The sequence below is a fragment of the Leptonychotes weddellii genome, chromosome 4 (genome assembly GCF_054177405.1).
Source record: "Leptonychotes weddellii isolate Sample4059 chromosome 4, ASM5417740v2, whole genome shotgun sequence".
Classification (NCBI taxonomy): domain Eukaryota; kingdom Metazoa; phylum Chordata; class Mammalia; order Carnivora; family Phocidae; genus Leptonychotes; species Leptonychotes weddellii.
The window spans coordinates 38,568,721-38,584,654 of NC_138372.1; the positions used below are offsets into that span (position 1 = coordinate 38,568,721).

At 40.6% G+C, this 15,934-nt stretch overlaps 1 protein-coding gene across 1 annotated transcript in view; it reads left to right on the plus strand.

Moving 5' to 3' along the window:
- Positions 1 to 8,398: 8,398 nt before the first annotated feature.
- ZYG11B (zyg-11 family member B, cell cycle regulator) overlaps positions 8,399 to 15,934 on the plus strand; it is a 67,372-nt gene continuing 59,836 nt past the window's right edge. The window contains exon 1 of the mRNA XM_031025262.2: positions 8,399 to 8,622. Coding sequence (XP_030881122.1) covers positions 8,620 to 8,622 — 3 coding nt within the window. The 5' untranslated portion in view covers positions 8,399 to 8,619. The remainder of the gene's footprint in view (positions 8,623 to 15,934) is intronic.

A 15,934-nucleotide genomic window follows, 5' to 3' on the forward strand; every position in this document is an offset into this window, starting at 1 on the left:
GGAGAAGCAGACTCCCCACTGAGCAGAGAGCCTGACATGGGGCTCCATTCCAGGATCTCGGGATCATGACCTGAGCCGAAGGCAGACGCTTAACCGACTGAGCCACCCAGGCACCCCCTCTTCTGTTTTTCTGCTCAAATCATCCTCATTTGCCTTCTGGCGTCTGACAGAAGACAGTAGAAAGCAAGGATAGAGTAAGAGTGGCTCATCATCAGCGTCTCCTGGGAATGTGCTAGTTATGCAAAATCTTGAGCCCCAACCCAGACATTATGGATCAAAAACTCCGGGGAGGGACCTAGTAAACTGCTTTAACAAGTGCTCTAGATGATTAGAATAGACACTGAAGTTTAAGAAACATTATAGTAACAAATTAATTCTTCATTAGAAAGACCTCCTGTTCCCATGGTCCTTTCTATCCTAGAGAGAAATTCCAATCCTCTCTCCAAGGCTGTGAGCTGATAGAATGGGCTCCTGGCTCAGATTTAGCTCTTTCATGGCTGACTTGTGGAGTTTCCTATCTCTGAGCCTGTGTTTTCCCATCTAGCAAATGAGATAATAACCCTTTCTATCAGCTCCAGGGGATTGTTATGAGGATTAAATGTGAGGCTGGCTGATAAACTTTTTCAAAACTGTCTGCTATGACTTTGTGAGGGATTGCTAGAGTTAGTATCTGGATTGTGACATTCAGCCCTGAAAACATCCTTTGATACTGCTTAACTCTACACACAGAGTAGCCAGCCACCAACCAGGGTGGACTTTTCCTAACGGATGATGCTTATTGGGAACTTCTGCCCTGAATCTTGGGTTCTGAGTGGTTGAAATGCAGTTCAGCACCTCATACTCAGGAGTAGCCAGTTGAAATTTCATCAAAACAATTATTAAATTGTTAAGGAGAAACTTGTTTATTTTTAACTGGGAGTGTTTTTCATTATCCAACAGAGTAACACAAAAGACAGAAGACCTTTAGAATGGTTCCCTCCCTTAAAGACTGAGGGCACTGAATATTAAAAATAACAGGATGTCCTGCCTCTGAAATCAGTGAGGTATGTTGAAATTCCGAATCCTTTGCTTTTGCCTTTTCCCATTTAACTTTCTCGAATCACTTTTAGAATTAGAAGGAATCTGAGCAATCATCAAGTCCATTTTTAAACTAATCATGGAACTCTTGTCTATCCATCCCTTACATTCTGTCAATCGACCCCTTTTTCCACATCTTTGGTGACTAGGAGTTTACTACTTCACAAGTAACCCATTCTATGTGGGACAGTTCTTGCTCTTAGAATGTTCTTCCCATTGTTGAACTGAACTCTACCTTCCTATAGCTTCCCATCCCCTTTGCCTCTAGCTCTACCTTCTGAAGCAAAATGGAACAAATTGATATTCTCTTTATAATAATAATAATAATAACAGCTATCATTCAAGAATATGAAGGAAACTTCCCTACTCTGTAAATAGTTGACTAACTGGATAAATAAATAATCACAAGGCCTTAGATTCAGCCTTGATTAAACTTAGATTAAGAAAGTCGGGACACCTGGGTGGCTCAGTTGGTTAAGCATCTGCCTTTGGCTCAGGTCATGATCCCCAGGGTCCTGGGATCGAGTCCCAAATCAGGCTCCTTGCTCAGCAAGGAGCCTGCTTCTCCCTCTGCTTGTGCTCTGTCTCTCTCTCTCTCTCTGCCTCAAATAAAGATAAAAATCTTAAAAAAAAAAAAAAAAGGACACAAGCTCAAAGCAGAAATTTTGAAAGGGTACATGTGGTTTTTTTATTACTATTATTAACATATAATGTATTATTTGTTTCAGGGGTGCAGGTCTGTGATTCATCAGTCTTACACAAGCACTCACCATAGTACCTATCTTCCCCAATGTCCATCACCCAGCCACCCCATCCCTTCCAACCCCCCACCACTCCAGCAACCCTCAGTTTGTTTCCTGAGATTAAGAGTTTCTTATGCTTTGTCTCCCTCTCTGGTTTCATCTTGTTTCATTTTTTCCTCCCTTCCCCTATGATCCTCTGTCTTGTTTCTCAAATTCCTCATATTAGTGAGATCATATGATACTTGTCTTTCTCTGATTGACTTATTTCGCTTAGCATAATACCCTCTAGTTCCATCCACGTCATTGCAAATGGCAAGATTTCATTTTTTGATGGCTGTGTAATATTCCATTGTACATATATACCACAACTTCTTTATCCATTCATCTGTTGATGGACATATAGGTTCTTTCCATAGTTTGGCTATTGTGGACATTGCTGCTATAAACATTGGGGTGAATGAAAGGGTACACATGTTTTTGAGAGGGCAAAATACTGAATTAACCATTAACTTCTCTTTACACAGATAAGAGGAAAGAATAGTATACAACCATATACCATTTGTCTTCGAATTTAATTTAAAGCTATACTTAATCTTTCCTCAAAAGTTGAGTTTCTTTGTTTATCAAAAGGAGCAGAGCTTCACAATAATATCAAAAGGTTTATTTTAATAGTTTCAAAGAGTCTCGATTTGTGACCTTGAGATTATGAATTGGTATAGGAAACTACATTTGTTAGAACGTTTGTTGTAGAAAATGATATTTGTTCATTTAAAGTTATAAACTGTTTGTCAAAGGAGGTTGATTCACCAAACTTATGATGAGTAACTACTGATCTAGTTCTCATTAACTCAACAAGAATAAAATCCTGTCGGAATCTTTTAAAATTGGGAACGGCAATAAAGTTATTCCTCATTGTAAAAAATTATTTTACTTGTAAAATAAATAGGTGCCTCCAAATGGTTATCTTCCAAATCTTATTTACTTTTAGAATAGATAATATAGCTTCATGATTAAAAAAATCAAAAGATACAGGTGGCGCCTGGCTGGCTCAGTTGGCAGAGTGTGCTACTCTTGATCTCAGGGTTGTGTGTTTGAGCTCCATGCTGGGTGTAGAGATTACTTAAATAAATAAATAAAACTTAAAAAAAAAGCCTAAAAAAAAATCAAAAGATACAAAAGGTTATATTATGAAAAGTCTCCCTCCTACTTGTCTCCTGCCATCTAGTTGTCCTTTCCAGCAGCAATAGGACAGTTGATAGTATCAGTTTCTTTTAAATTCTTCCAGGGATATTTTCTGCATATATAAGCAATGATGTATATATATTACCACCATCACTTCTTACAGGAATGACAGTATGTGATATACATTAAGACCTTGCCTTTGGGGGCACCTGGGTGGCTCAGTCGTTAAGCATCTGCCTTGGGCTCAGGTCATGGTCTGGGATTGAGCCCCACATCTGGCTCCCTGCTCAGTGGGAAGCCTGCTTCTCCCTCTCCCACTCCCTCTGCTTGTGTTCCCTCTCTCGCTGTGTCTCTCTCTGTCAAATAAATAAATAAAATCTTTAAAAAGAAAAAAAAGACCTTGCTTTTTCACTTAATAGATCTTGAAAATCATTCGATATCACTACATAAAGAACTTGCTTGTTCTTCTTTGTGGCAGGAGAGTATGTATTGTAGGAATACACTGTTATTTAACCAGTTTATTAATAAACAATTACATTTTTCCAATCTTTTGTTATTATAAACAAAGCTTGTTAGAAGTGGAATTTCTGAGTCAAAGGGAATGTGCACTTAAAAATTTGATAGGGGCGGGTGCCTGGGTGGCTCAGTTGGTTAAGCGACTGCCTTCGGCTCAGGTCATGATCCTGGAGTCCCGGAATCGAGTCCCGCATCAGGCTCCCTGCTCAGCAGGGAGTCTGCTTCTCCCTCTGACCTTCCTCCTTCTCATGCTCTCTGTCTCTCATTCTCTCTCTTTCAAATAAATAAATAAAATCTTTTAAAAAAAAAATTTGATAGCGGCATCTGGGTGGCTCAGTCGGTTGAGCATCTGACTCTTGGTTTCAGCTCAGATCATCATCTCAGGGTCCTGGGATGGAACACTTTGTAGGGCTCAGGAGGGAGTCTGCTTGAAGATTCTCTCCGTCTGCCCCTCCCCCCACCCCAGCGTGTGTGCTCTCGCTCTTTCTCTCTCAAATAAATAAATCTTTTAAAAAAATAAAAATTTGATAAATACCGCCCTCAAATTGTCTTCCATAGTCGTTCCAATTTACAGTCCCACAAACAAAATAGAAGAATACATGTCAAACTGCCCCTGTCACCACAGCATCTTCTTAATCTTGTGGATATTGGCCAATCTGATAGATGAAAAATAGCATTTCAAACAAATTATAATTTGCATTTCTCTTATTACAAGTAAGAGTAAGCATTTAAGAGCCATTTCTATTTCTTTTTCTATGAAATATCAGTTTATGTCTTTTGCATATTTTTCCCCTTGGATTTTTTTTTTTTTTAATTTTGTTAGTTAACATTTAGTGCAATATTGGTTTCTGGAGTAGAATTCAGTGGTTCATCACTTATCACTTACATACAACACCCAGTGCTCATCACAAGTGCTGTCTTTATTTTTTTTTAACTTTTTAATTTTTTAAATTTTATTTATTTGACAGGGAAAGAGAGAGAGCACAAGCAGGCAGAGTGGCAGGGAGAGGGAGAGGGAGAAGCAGACTCCTCGGTAAGTGGGGAGCCCAAAGTGGGGCTCCATCTCAGGACCGTGGGACCATGACCCAAGCCAAAGGTGGACGCCTAACCAACTCAGCCACTCAGGTGCCCCGGGTGTCCTCTTTAATACCTGTCACCCATTTAGCCCATCTCCCACCCATCTCCCCTTGTATTTTAGTTCTTCGTGATTTCCACTCTGTATATAAATATGAAAATTATCGATTTCCTATGATATGAAATGCAAACATGCTTATAGTTATTTGTCATCTTACTCTTATTAAGGTGTTTTTTGCCCTACAAACATTTTTTATTTCTACCTAGTTAAATTTGTCAATCTTTTATAGCAATTACATTTTTTTAAATATATATTTTAAAAGACCTTCCTCACTTCGAGATTATAAAAATTTCCCCCATGGTTCCATCAAGTATTTTTTAGTTTCATTTTTTTTACATTTAAATCTTTGGTGTATTTGAAATTTATCCTGGTAAATAATGTGAGGTGTAGATCCAAGTTAATTTTTTCTAGATGGCTATGCCGTTATTCTAACACCAAAAATACTACTATTTTTTTAACTGACCTAAAATTTTACCTTTCTCATACTAAATTCCTCTGCATATTTGGATATATTTTTGGACTTTCTATTCTGTGTCATTGATTATAGATCAACTATGGCTTCATTCTTTCTTGATGGCAAAACCCTAATTTTTTTTTTTTTAAGATTTTATTTATTTTTTAGAGAGCGAGCGAGAGAGAAACAGCATGAGAGGGGCGAGGGTCAGGAGAGAAGCAGGCTCCCCGCTGAGCCGGGAGCCCGATGTGGGACTCGATCCCAGGGCCCTGGGATCATGACCTGAGCCGAAGGCAGACGCTTAACCATCTGAGCCACCCAGGCGCCCAAAACCCTAATTTTTTTAATAGTGATTTTCCTCCACTACTACCAGGTCCTCAGGTATGGTGACTCCCAGATCAGACATAGAGACGAAATCATGATTGGTCAAAACTAATATTGGTAGTCTTATTCCCTTTGCTGTTTGTTGGTTTATTCATAGCCTATAGGACTTGAGGGGAAGTCTATTGAGTGGCTACTAATGAATAATAGAAATCTACTAGACTTACAAGAGGGGGTGTGTGGTTGGTAGCTGGATATATAAATCTGAAATTCAGAACAGAGGTCTGGAGTGGAGGTGTAATTTTGGGGATTAACCCTCCATAGATCATATTTGAATTAATATGATGGGATAAGATCATCAAGGAAGGAGTATAAATGGCAAAGATAAAAGGTCAAAGTCAATACTTGACTGAGACAGTGTTTAGAGGTCAGAGAAATGTAGAGAAGCCAGGAGCAGCCAGTGAAATAGAAGAAGATCCAGGGTAGTGGAGTGCCATGGTAGCCAAGGAGGAAGAAATGATCAGCTGTGTCTAGTGCTCATGGTAGGTCAAGTAAGAGTGAAAATTGTTATTAATAAATTATGTCACTGGTGGCCTTGATGAGAGCATTTCAGTGGAGTAGTAGAGGACGGGTCCACGGAGTGGGAAAAAGGAAGTCAAGACATCGAGGACAGTAACGGGCCACCTTTATGAGATGTTTTGCTATAAAGAAGGGCAGAGAAATGGGGCAGGCTGGAGAGCCAGGCTAAGAGCTGCAGAGTCAAGCTGGGTCAAGAGAGGTATTTCTGGTTTTGTTTTTTTGAGATGGAAGAAATAAGTCCATGTTGGTATGTCAATGGGAGAGAAAAACAAAATGACGATGTAGAAGATAGGAAGAATTGCTGGATAGATGTCTTCGAGGAAATGAAACAATGTGGGACTTAGCATTGTGTTACCAAAAGTGTGATTTGTGGACTAGAGATGGTCTGTGAACAGCTTGTTACCAATTTATGGTAGAAATTGAGAGTAAATATTTAGAAGCTCTTTTTTAAGATTTTATTTGTTTTAGAGAGAGAGAGAGAGAGAGAGAGAGAGAGTGAGGGGGGGGAGGGGCAGGAGGAGAGAGAGAGAATCTCAAGCAAACTCCCTGCTGACCAGGAGCCTGATGTGGGGCTGGATCTCATGACCCTGAGATCACGACCTGAGCCAAAACCAAGAGTCAGATGCTTAACCAAATGAGCCACCCAGGTGCCCCTAGAAGCTTTTATAGCAATTTAACAGAAAAATTTTGTCTGTGGAATTTATTTTTTTATTTTATTTTATTTTTTATTTGATAGAGAGAGAAATAGCGAGAACAGGAACACAAGCAGGGGGAATGGGAGAGGGAGAAGCAGGCTTCTTGCCGAGCAGGGAGCCCAATGCGGGACTCGATCCCAGGACCCTGGGATCATGACCTGAGCCGAAGGCAGACGCTTAACGACTGAGCCACCCAGGCGCCCTGTCTGTGGAATTTAATAACAAAAAGTCTGGCTTAGAGTTGTCAAATTCATAGATACAGAAAGTAGAGTGGTGGTTGTTAGGGGCTGGAGGAGGAGAGAATAAGGGGTGATTGTTTAATGGGTACAGAGTTTCAGTTTTGCAAGATGAAAATAGTTCAGGAGCTAGATGGTGGTTGGTGGTAGCACAATAAAGTGAATGTATTTAATGCCATTGAACTGTACATTTAAAAGTGGTGAAGATAATAAAAAAAATGATCTGGGCTTGCATTTGGTACGTCTGTTTTAAAATTTAATTTGTTTTAGTAATTAATTTTTATTGCATTTTACAAAAATTAGGTTTGAGATCAGAGAAAAAAAAGTCTTTTAGCACAGGTAGTTTGAGAAGAACTAAGGAGAGTTTGACCTCAGTTAAAAGTCAAATGGCTCATGCCTACTAAAGGAAAGGAAGGCAGAATATAGGAGCAGAATTATAGGCAGAGCAGTTAGAGGTAGGCTGGAAGTCATGGTGGCTGTGGATGTTCTCTCTCAATCTCTCTCTCTCTTTTTTTTTTTTGCTTCATTTTCTCAGTGAATTAGTAGCAAAATCATCAGTTAAGTGAGGATGAGGGAGGAAGGTTTGACAGTCATCTAGTACGGTGGGACAGTGTGTGGAACTGGAGAAATGTAGCTAAGCGTTAGAGGCCTATTTGAGGATAATAGATTATCAGATTTAAAGAGAGCCGAATCAGAATCAGTATGATTCTGAATTTTTCTCCACTCTCCTCCGTTTTGCTGCAGGTTTAGGATTAGAGTTTAATCAGGTGAGCACAAGGAAAGGAGAGCAGGACTGGAGAAATGAAGGCTAATACCTAGGAATGATTTTCATGATGGACGACAGAATCTAAACTCAAGGACGTTCAGGGACGGAAGTGAGGATAAAAGGGCCATGTAAGGAATAGTGAAAAGGTGGTAGGATCAGTGGATTTTGAGTCTTGGAGGAGTTGAAGTTTTGGATTTGGGTATTAGAGGAAGAGAGCTAGAAATGAAGGGGGGTGTGATGGGAGAGTTGGATAAATAAAATTGAGATTATACAGGGGTTACAATCATTGGTAATGAGATCTAAGGTAAGAGCATGGAAATGAGAGGCTAAGGCAAGAGTGATCCCTAGTGGAGAGGAGAACCTGAGATGTGAGGGCATTGAAAGAATTACCTAAGAGAACGGAAATCACTAAGAATTACGACAATGGTAACGAATGACAATGAACCGGAAACGCAAGGGCTTATAGATTACTGAAACGAGTGAGTGCTCCAATCTCCTGTTATGACGTAATATCTAAAGCTCTTATTTTTAGAGGGAAGCTACGATTTGAGGGGGTGTGGCTCCTTTAAGGGCCTGGCAAGGGGGCAGAACCCAGAGGTCAGGCGCGCGGTAGCGACTCCTCGACTGAGTCTGCGCAGTGAGGGCGGAGGCGGGACCAAACTCAGCTCGCCAGTGGGGGCGGGGCCTCGCGGGGGCGGAGTCTTGCGCTCCGGCTCGGGCTGCGGCTGCGGCTGCGGCTGCTGCACTTCCAGCTTCTTAGGGAAGGAGGCCGAGGCCTGGGCCAAGCCCGGAGCCGCCGCTTCCCGGAGCCTCCTGGAGCCACCGCGCCGGCTCAGCCTGGGGGCGGGCTCAGGCCCGGCCCGCCGCCGAACCCAGGACAGAGGCTGCACGCCCGAGGACCAGGCCGGCGCAGCCATGGTGAGAGAACGAGGCCTGCCTGAGCCTCAGCCGCACGCCACACTAGCCCCCGCGGCCTGCCCCTCCCTAGCTCTGGTGCCCCCTTCTGCCCCCTGCCTTTACCTCACCCCCTTGCTACTGTCCCCCTCGGCGCCCCCGCTTCTCCTTCCCCCTGTTCCCCGTCCACCTGCTGGGGTGACATCCCCCCCCCAGCGCTCTCCTTCCCGGTGACACCCTTTTTATCACCCCCAGTGACAGCTTCTTTCGCGTTCCCCGTTGCCGCCCCCTCCTCGTCCTTTAACCCGACCTTCCTTTTCTCCTCTACCATTTTGCTTTTTTATCTCTTTTGGGATCTCTGTTCCTCTCTTCTTCCTCCCTGTTTTTCGCTCCTGCTCTTTGCTCTCGCTTCTTACACCCTTTCATTATTTTATCTCCACTGCCCCCTCCTCTCCGTATCCTTTCTCCCCTTCGTCCTCTACCAGCCACATTTCCTCTCCCCCTTAATCCAATGCCGTTTCTCCCCCGCACTCACAGCTGTCCCCATTTCCTTCTAAGGCTTCAGGGGTCTGTGCAGGAACAATTTGAGGGCAGTTGCTTCCCAGGAACAGTGGGGCGGGCAGATAGGGATTTGTAAGCTTTCTTTTTCTTTTTTGTAGAGGGGAAGGGGGAGATGGGAAGTATTGGCGAGAGCCTGACGCCTTATTGCCTAGTGTTATTGCAAAACCTGGGTGATAATGTGTTTTGGAGTGAAGCATGGGGTGACGGCCAGCATCCGTCCTATGACCTTTTGAGATATCTAGCCTTTGACAAATAATTAAACATGTTTTGAAACGTTTTTTTTTTTAAATTTTTTATTTTGAGCGTCTTTTAATGTGGAGGTACGTACAGCTTGGGAAATTTTAAAATATTTATTTGCAAGCTTAACTATTACTCAGAACAAACGGTTTGTTTTTTGTTTGGAGGCAGAGACCAGGGCATCTGAAGACTGAAAATCAGGTTGGCAGTCAGATTGTGCCAGTCTCTTTAATACCTTCTAATACCATCGTTTGTTTCACTCTCTCTGCCTTTAGTTGAGAGACCCTTATATTTGCAAATTTTCTCCTTCCTGTTTCAAAATAAGTTGAGGCTTCAGTTGGTTTTTCATTGAGTTGGGTTACACATGGTTTGCACTACATTTAATAAACACATTGCTGATCATATCAGCAATCTAAATTTTGGTCTGTGGGAGGAATGATATTATAGTCAAAACTAAGTCCTGGTAATCATGTTCTAGGAGGTTAGTCAGTTTTTGTTTTTAGCCTATTCATTTTTTAGGAAAGTGGTATATTATAAAATCATTTAATCTGTGAACTTTCTCTTAACTGACTGCATTTTTAGGTGGTTCTTCTGTGTCTGCCTCCACAACAACCCTTCACATACACAATCCATCACACTACCTTTGTGTGGTAACCTGTATCTCCCCCTGAAATGTGGGGTTTTTCTAGGCAGCAGTTGTGCCTACTTTTTTTTTTTTAAGATTTTATTTATTTGACAGAGAGAGATACAGCGAGAGAGGGAACACAAGCAGCGGGAGTGGGAGAGGGAGAAGCAGGCTTCCCGGGGAGCAGGGAGCCCGATGCGGGGCTCGATCCCAAGACCCTGGGACCATGACCTGAGCCGAAGGCAGACGCCTAACGACTGAGCCACCCAGGCGCCCCAGCAGTTGTGCCTACTTACTCCTGTTATTCCTAGTGCCCAGGCCATACCCATGCTTGAATGATTCACTTTGTGCTCTCATTTTCCTATCTGACAAGTATGATCTTAAACTGAAATTTGAGACAACTAGAGGACTACATAGAAAGAGTGAGTTGGAGAATTTTATTTTTGGTGCAAAAAATAAATGTAGTAAGATGCGATGATCTCTTTAGAATAAAGTAAGCTGTCCTGCCTAAGACACCAAATTTATAGGTTTTTGGAAGCATTGGTTCTCCCACTGAGAATGAATGTATGAGTACAGAGGGAGAAGATTTAAACTCTTTCTGGGCATTTAGGATCCAAAGGTGTCATTTGTGCTGGGCCAGAAAGATGAATATGGTTTATATAGATCATTTTGGGAAGGCAAAGAATGCTTTGTTGTGAATGAGAGTAGAAAGTAATTAGGATCTATTGTAGGTAGCAGATTACCTTTATTTAGCATGGAGAGATGAGGAAATGAGGATGTATAGTAGGAAATGTGACTAGGAAGATATATTAGGCATGACTATAATTTCGACTTTGCCCGCAACTAACTTGATTTTCTTTACTTGTTAAAACAAATAAATAAAACCTTTAAAAACAAAAATAAAAAAACCCCCACATACATGCAGTTAAGAGGGTATGTCTGGGAGAAGTGAAGAGAAGGCAAAATATTAGCTTATTATGAGCTGAGAATTACCTGTGAGGCTGCTCGTTTTTATTTCCTTATGCAATATATGTAGTAGGCACTCAGTAAATAGAGTTAAACATTATTATAAAGCTTTGCATTTTATATTTTTCAAAATTTTCATTGTTGTGTTTTGAATAGTTAAGATGTCTAAAACAAGGGTTCTCAGACTTTACCATAAATCAGAATCAGCTGGAGGGTTTGTGCCACCACTTCCTGAGTTTGATTTATTAGGTTGGAGTAGGGCCTGATAGTTGCATTTCTTTCTTTTTTTAAGATTTTATTTATTTATTTAACAGAGAGACACAGCGAGAGAGAGGGAACACAAGCAGGGGGAGTGGGAGAGGGAGAAGCAAACTCCGCACTGAGCAGGGAACCTGATGCGGGGCTTGATCCCAGGACCCTGGGACCATTACCTGAGCTGAAGGCAGATGCTTAGCTGACTGATCCACCCAGGCGCCCCAGTTTGCATTTCTAACAAGTACTCATGTTATGCTGATGTTCTCTGTTCTGTGACCAACACTTTGAGAACCACAGGTTTAAGATGTAGTTCTTACTTTTTATTCTTTTTTTTTTTTTTTTTTGAGTGCCATTGACTGTGTTGGCACTGGGGATATTACAAATAATACAGATATGATCGCTGCCTTTTTGTATATTATATGTGTGGACAGTCTAAACATCAAGCAAAAAGACTAATTTTAAATGCAAAGCGTGCAAAGAAAGGAAAAGTTGTAGGATCATGGTATGGGATAGTCACAGCTGGCTTCTCAGGATTTTGCTTTTAGGAAGAAAACTGAAAGATTAAATTATAGGAGTTGTATTGTGGAAAACCGGTAAGAAAAATGGCACAGTGAATGACCTGTGGTGGTACCTCTTTTGCCTGCTTAACTCTGCATATCCTGGAGTTCTCAGAAAACTCAGGGAAACCTCATCTGCCTTGCTTACCCCTCAAAAAGACCCCTAAGTCACACCCCCTCTATTATGTAGCCCTCTTTCATAGAATACATATCAATTGTAATTATAATGAGAAGCAGTCATACGTGCTAAAAAGAAATAAATCAGGGTAAAATATAAAGTGACATTGTATAGTTAACCCTTGAACATTGCCAGGGTTAGGGGCATCAACCCCTGTGCAGTCAAAAATCCCAGTATAACTTTTACCTCTCCAGAAACTTAACTACTAATAGCCTACTGTTGACTGGAAGCCTTACCAGTGACATAGTCAATTAATGCATACTTTGTATGTTGTATGTATTATAAACTGTATTCTTATAAGATAGAGAAAAAGTGTTACTAAGAAAATCATAAGGAAGAGAAAATACATTTACAGTACCATACTGTAAAAAAATCTGTGTATTAGTGGACCCACACAATTTAGACCTGTGCTGTTTAAGGGTCAAAGGTATATGAGTGTATGGCAACTATTTTAGATAGTATGGTTAGGCTAATATTTATTGAACATGGTTGTGTATTTTAAATGCTGTTTTAAGTGCTTTATATATTTTATCTCATTTAATCCTCATAGCAACCCAGTGAGAAAAATACTAGCTCTGTGAATGTAGAGACCATGTTTGTTTGGCTCACCATTGTGTCTTTAACGCTTACATAGTACCTGGTGCATTGTAAGTGCTCAATAAATATTTGTTAAATGAATAAATGACTGGGGATGATCAGAAAGTCAGGGAGGCATTGTTGAAAAAGGGACATTTGAATTGGGGGTTTTAACAAGTGGGGGTTTATTGGATAAGAGTTTGGGAAGGAAGGCCATTCTTGGCAAAGGGACCAGCTTGAGCATAAAAACTGGGACCGAAGCAGGCATGATGTATTCTGGGAAATGGGTGGCTCTAGTATTGAGGGTTCAGGAGAAGATGAGACTGGGTGAGCCTAGGGTCAGATCATGGAGGACCTTGAGTCATAGGCTTAGGAGTTTTGGCCTCACTGTAAAGACCCAGAGTACCTTATTTTTGTGTGTGAAGGAATATCATAATTAAGAGATTTTGGAGGCTATCACTCTAAATCAATATGAAACATGTTTTGTTGTGGGAAGAGCTATTGCACTAGTCTAGCTGAAAATAAGTGTGTGAACTTTCACCCTAGGCTTGTTTTGGTGGTGGTGATTTAAACTAGAAGAAGGAGAATATAAGGAAATAAAATACAAAGTTAGAGTGGTGCCAGAGTACACCACTTTTTGGCGAAGTGAATTTTCCATAGAGGCATTACTATGGAGTTGTAGAAGAAGCACAGAATCACTAATAGCTTTGCAGTTTTGCTCACTGAGCCTCAGTTCTCACGTATGTTGCTGTTAGGGATTTATGAGAATATTAAAGTAAATTTACTATACCAAAGTCCTTTATTTACAAATAGTAGGTCTCCCAAAGGTCATATATTAGGTCATGTAAAAAGAATCAGCACTTCCCATTCTCATTTGTTTTTTTAAAATAGATTTTGTGTGGTATAAGGAATAATTTTAAGTAAAATATACTCTATTTTTAAATTACTTATGTAGTTCACTTAATAATAAACAAAATATATTAAAACAAATTTCAGCCTTTTCCTGTTTAACAAATGACACATTAACATAAGATAAAGCATTGTCATATTTTCCAATGAGTATATATTACAATGTAGATTGAAACTTACTATGTTTATGACATCAAAATAGATAAAAACTGACTTTTTAACCTTAAATTTGGAATTGTTGCATTTTTGTACTTAAAAAAAAATCAAAACGTTTTTATAATTGTTCTATTTCTAAATGACAAAAGGAATGGTTTCATGCTGCTCTTTGCAAGCCTGTCTCCACAAATAAAATATTGGATGTACAGATAGTTCATTTCCAATAAATGAAAAGTCAAATTGGATATAACTATCACCGCATTTGTTGTTTTTTTGTTTTCTTTTTAAGTTTTTATTTTAATTCCAGTTAGTTAACATATAGTGTTAGGTTAGTTTTAGGTGTACAGTATAGTAATTCAGCAGTTCCCATGTATCACCTCGTGCTCATCACACCAAGTACACTCCTTTTTTTTAAGATTTTATTTATTTATTTGACAGAGGGAGACAGTGAGAGAGGGAACATAAGCAGGAGGAGTGGGAGAGGGAGAAGCAGGCTTCCTGCTGAGCAGGATGCCTGATGCGGGGCTCAATCCCAGGACCCTGGGATCATGACCTGAGCCGAAGGCAGACACTTAACGACTGAGCCACCCAGGTGCCCCCAAGTGTACTCCTTAATTTCCATCACCTATTTAACCCATACCCCCATCCCCTCCCCTCTGGTAACCATCAGATTGTTCTCTATAATTAAAAGTCTGTTTCTTGCTTTGACTCTCTCTCTCTCTCGTTTTTTTCCTTTGCTTTTTTGTTCCTTAAATTTCACATGAGTGAAATCATTTGGTATTCGTCTTTCTCTGTCCGACTTATTTCAATTAGCATTATACTCTCTAGCTCCATCATGTCGTTGTAAATGGCAAGATTTCATTCTTTTTTATGGCTAAATAGTATTCCATTTTGTGTGTGTGTGAGTGTGTGTGTGTATGTGTGCATGCATGCATATATATCACATCTTCTTTATCCATTCATCAGTTGATGGACACTTGGGTTGCTTCCATGTCTTGGCTATTGTAAATAATGCTGCTATAAATGTAGGGGTGCATGTATCCCTTTGAATTAGTGTTTTTGTGTTCTTTGGGTAAATACCCAGTAGTATGATAGCTGGATCACAGGATAGTTCTATTTTTTTTTTTTAAAGATTTTATTTATTTATTTGACAGAGAGAGACACAGCAAGAGAGGGAACACAAGCAGGGGGAGTGGGAGAGGGAGAAACAGGCTTCCCGCTGAGCCAGGAGCCCGGTGTGGGGCTCAATCCCAGGACCCTGGGATCATGACCTGAGCTGAAGGCAGACGCTTAATGACTGAGCCATCTAGGTGCCCCAATACTGCACTCTTAATTTAACAGCATTGAAAATAGTGTATATTTCAAAATTTTTATTGTATACAGAGCATACTTGCTATGTGTGTGAATTTGTGGACTCTACCATACTTAAGGAGCCTGCAGTTTGGGTCCCGCTAGTTTATAGCAGTCTTATAGGGTTGCTAGGGCCACACAGGTTGTACTGCACAACTCAGGTGGCAACCATATATGTGGACAGCAATGGGTCTACAAAGATCTGTATCCTATGTACTTGACAGTGTCTAGCACATAGTTGGGGCTCAGCAAATAGTTGCTAAATGAATGTGTTTTGCATAGTATACTAGGACCCTTATCTGGTCTTTTAATCTAATGATCTAATCATTTTATGGGAAAAGTCTTTGCATTTATGCTTAGTAATACTGAGCACACCTTAAGAGTTTTTTGTGCCTCTAAGTTTTGCTTACACTGTTCCTTTTGTCTAGAATGCTGTCTCCCTTCCTGACTTTTTGACTATTAAACCTTCAGTATCCCCTTAAGGCCTATCTCCTTTGCGAAGCCTTCAGTTACCCCCAGGCAGCCTTGGGTTACTCCTTTCTATATGCCTCTCCTGTGCTTGGCATTGTTAGTTAAGGAAGATGGCTGTCTCTCCAGATTGTGAGCTCTCTGAGGACAAGGACAGGACTGTGTTTTTTCAACTTCATGTTTTAAGCACTTAGCATAATGCCTGAGACATAGTAAGTAGGTAAATATTTGTTTAGTGTGTGCACTTTGTAGAGAATATGATAAGGTAATGTTAACTGAGATGTGAGTTACGAAAGACAAAAAAAGGATGAATACTCTGTGCAGTATTTCCCCTCAGGGGAATACTTTTTCCCCTGAGGGGAAAAAGAGGTTTGGTGGGCAAGAAATGTTGGATCAGATAGTTTTTCTCTTACTAGCCCAAGTGTTACTTTTGACCTGGGATATATGGATGTTTCTGTCTAGAAGAGTTCAGCACGGGGGCGCCTGGGTGGCTCAGTC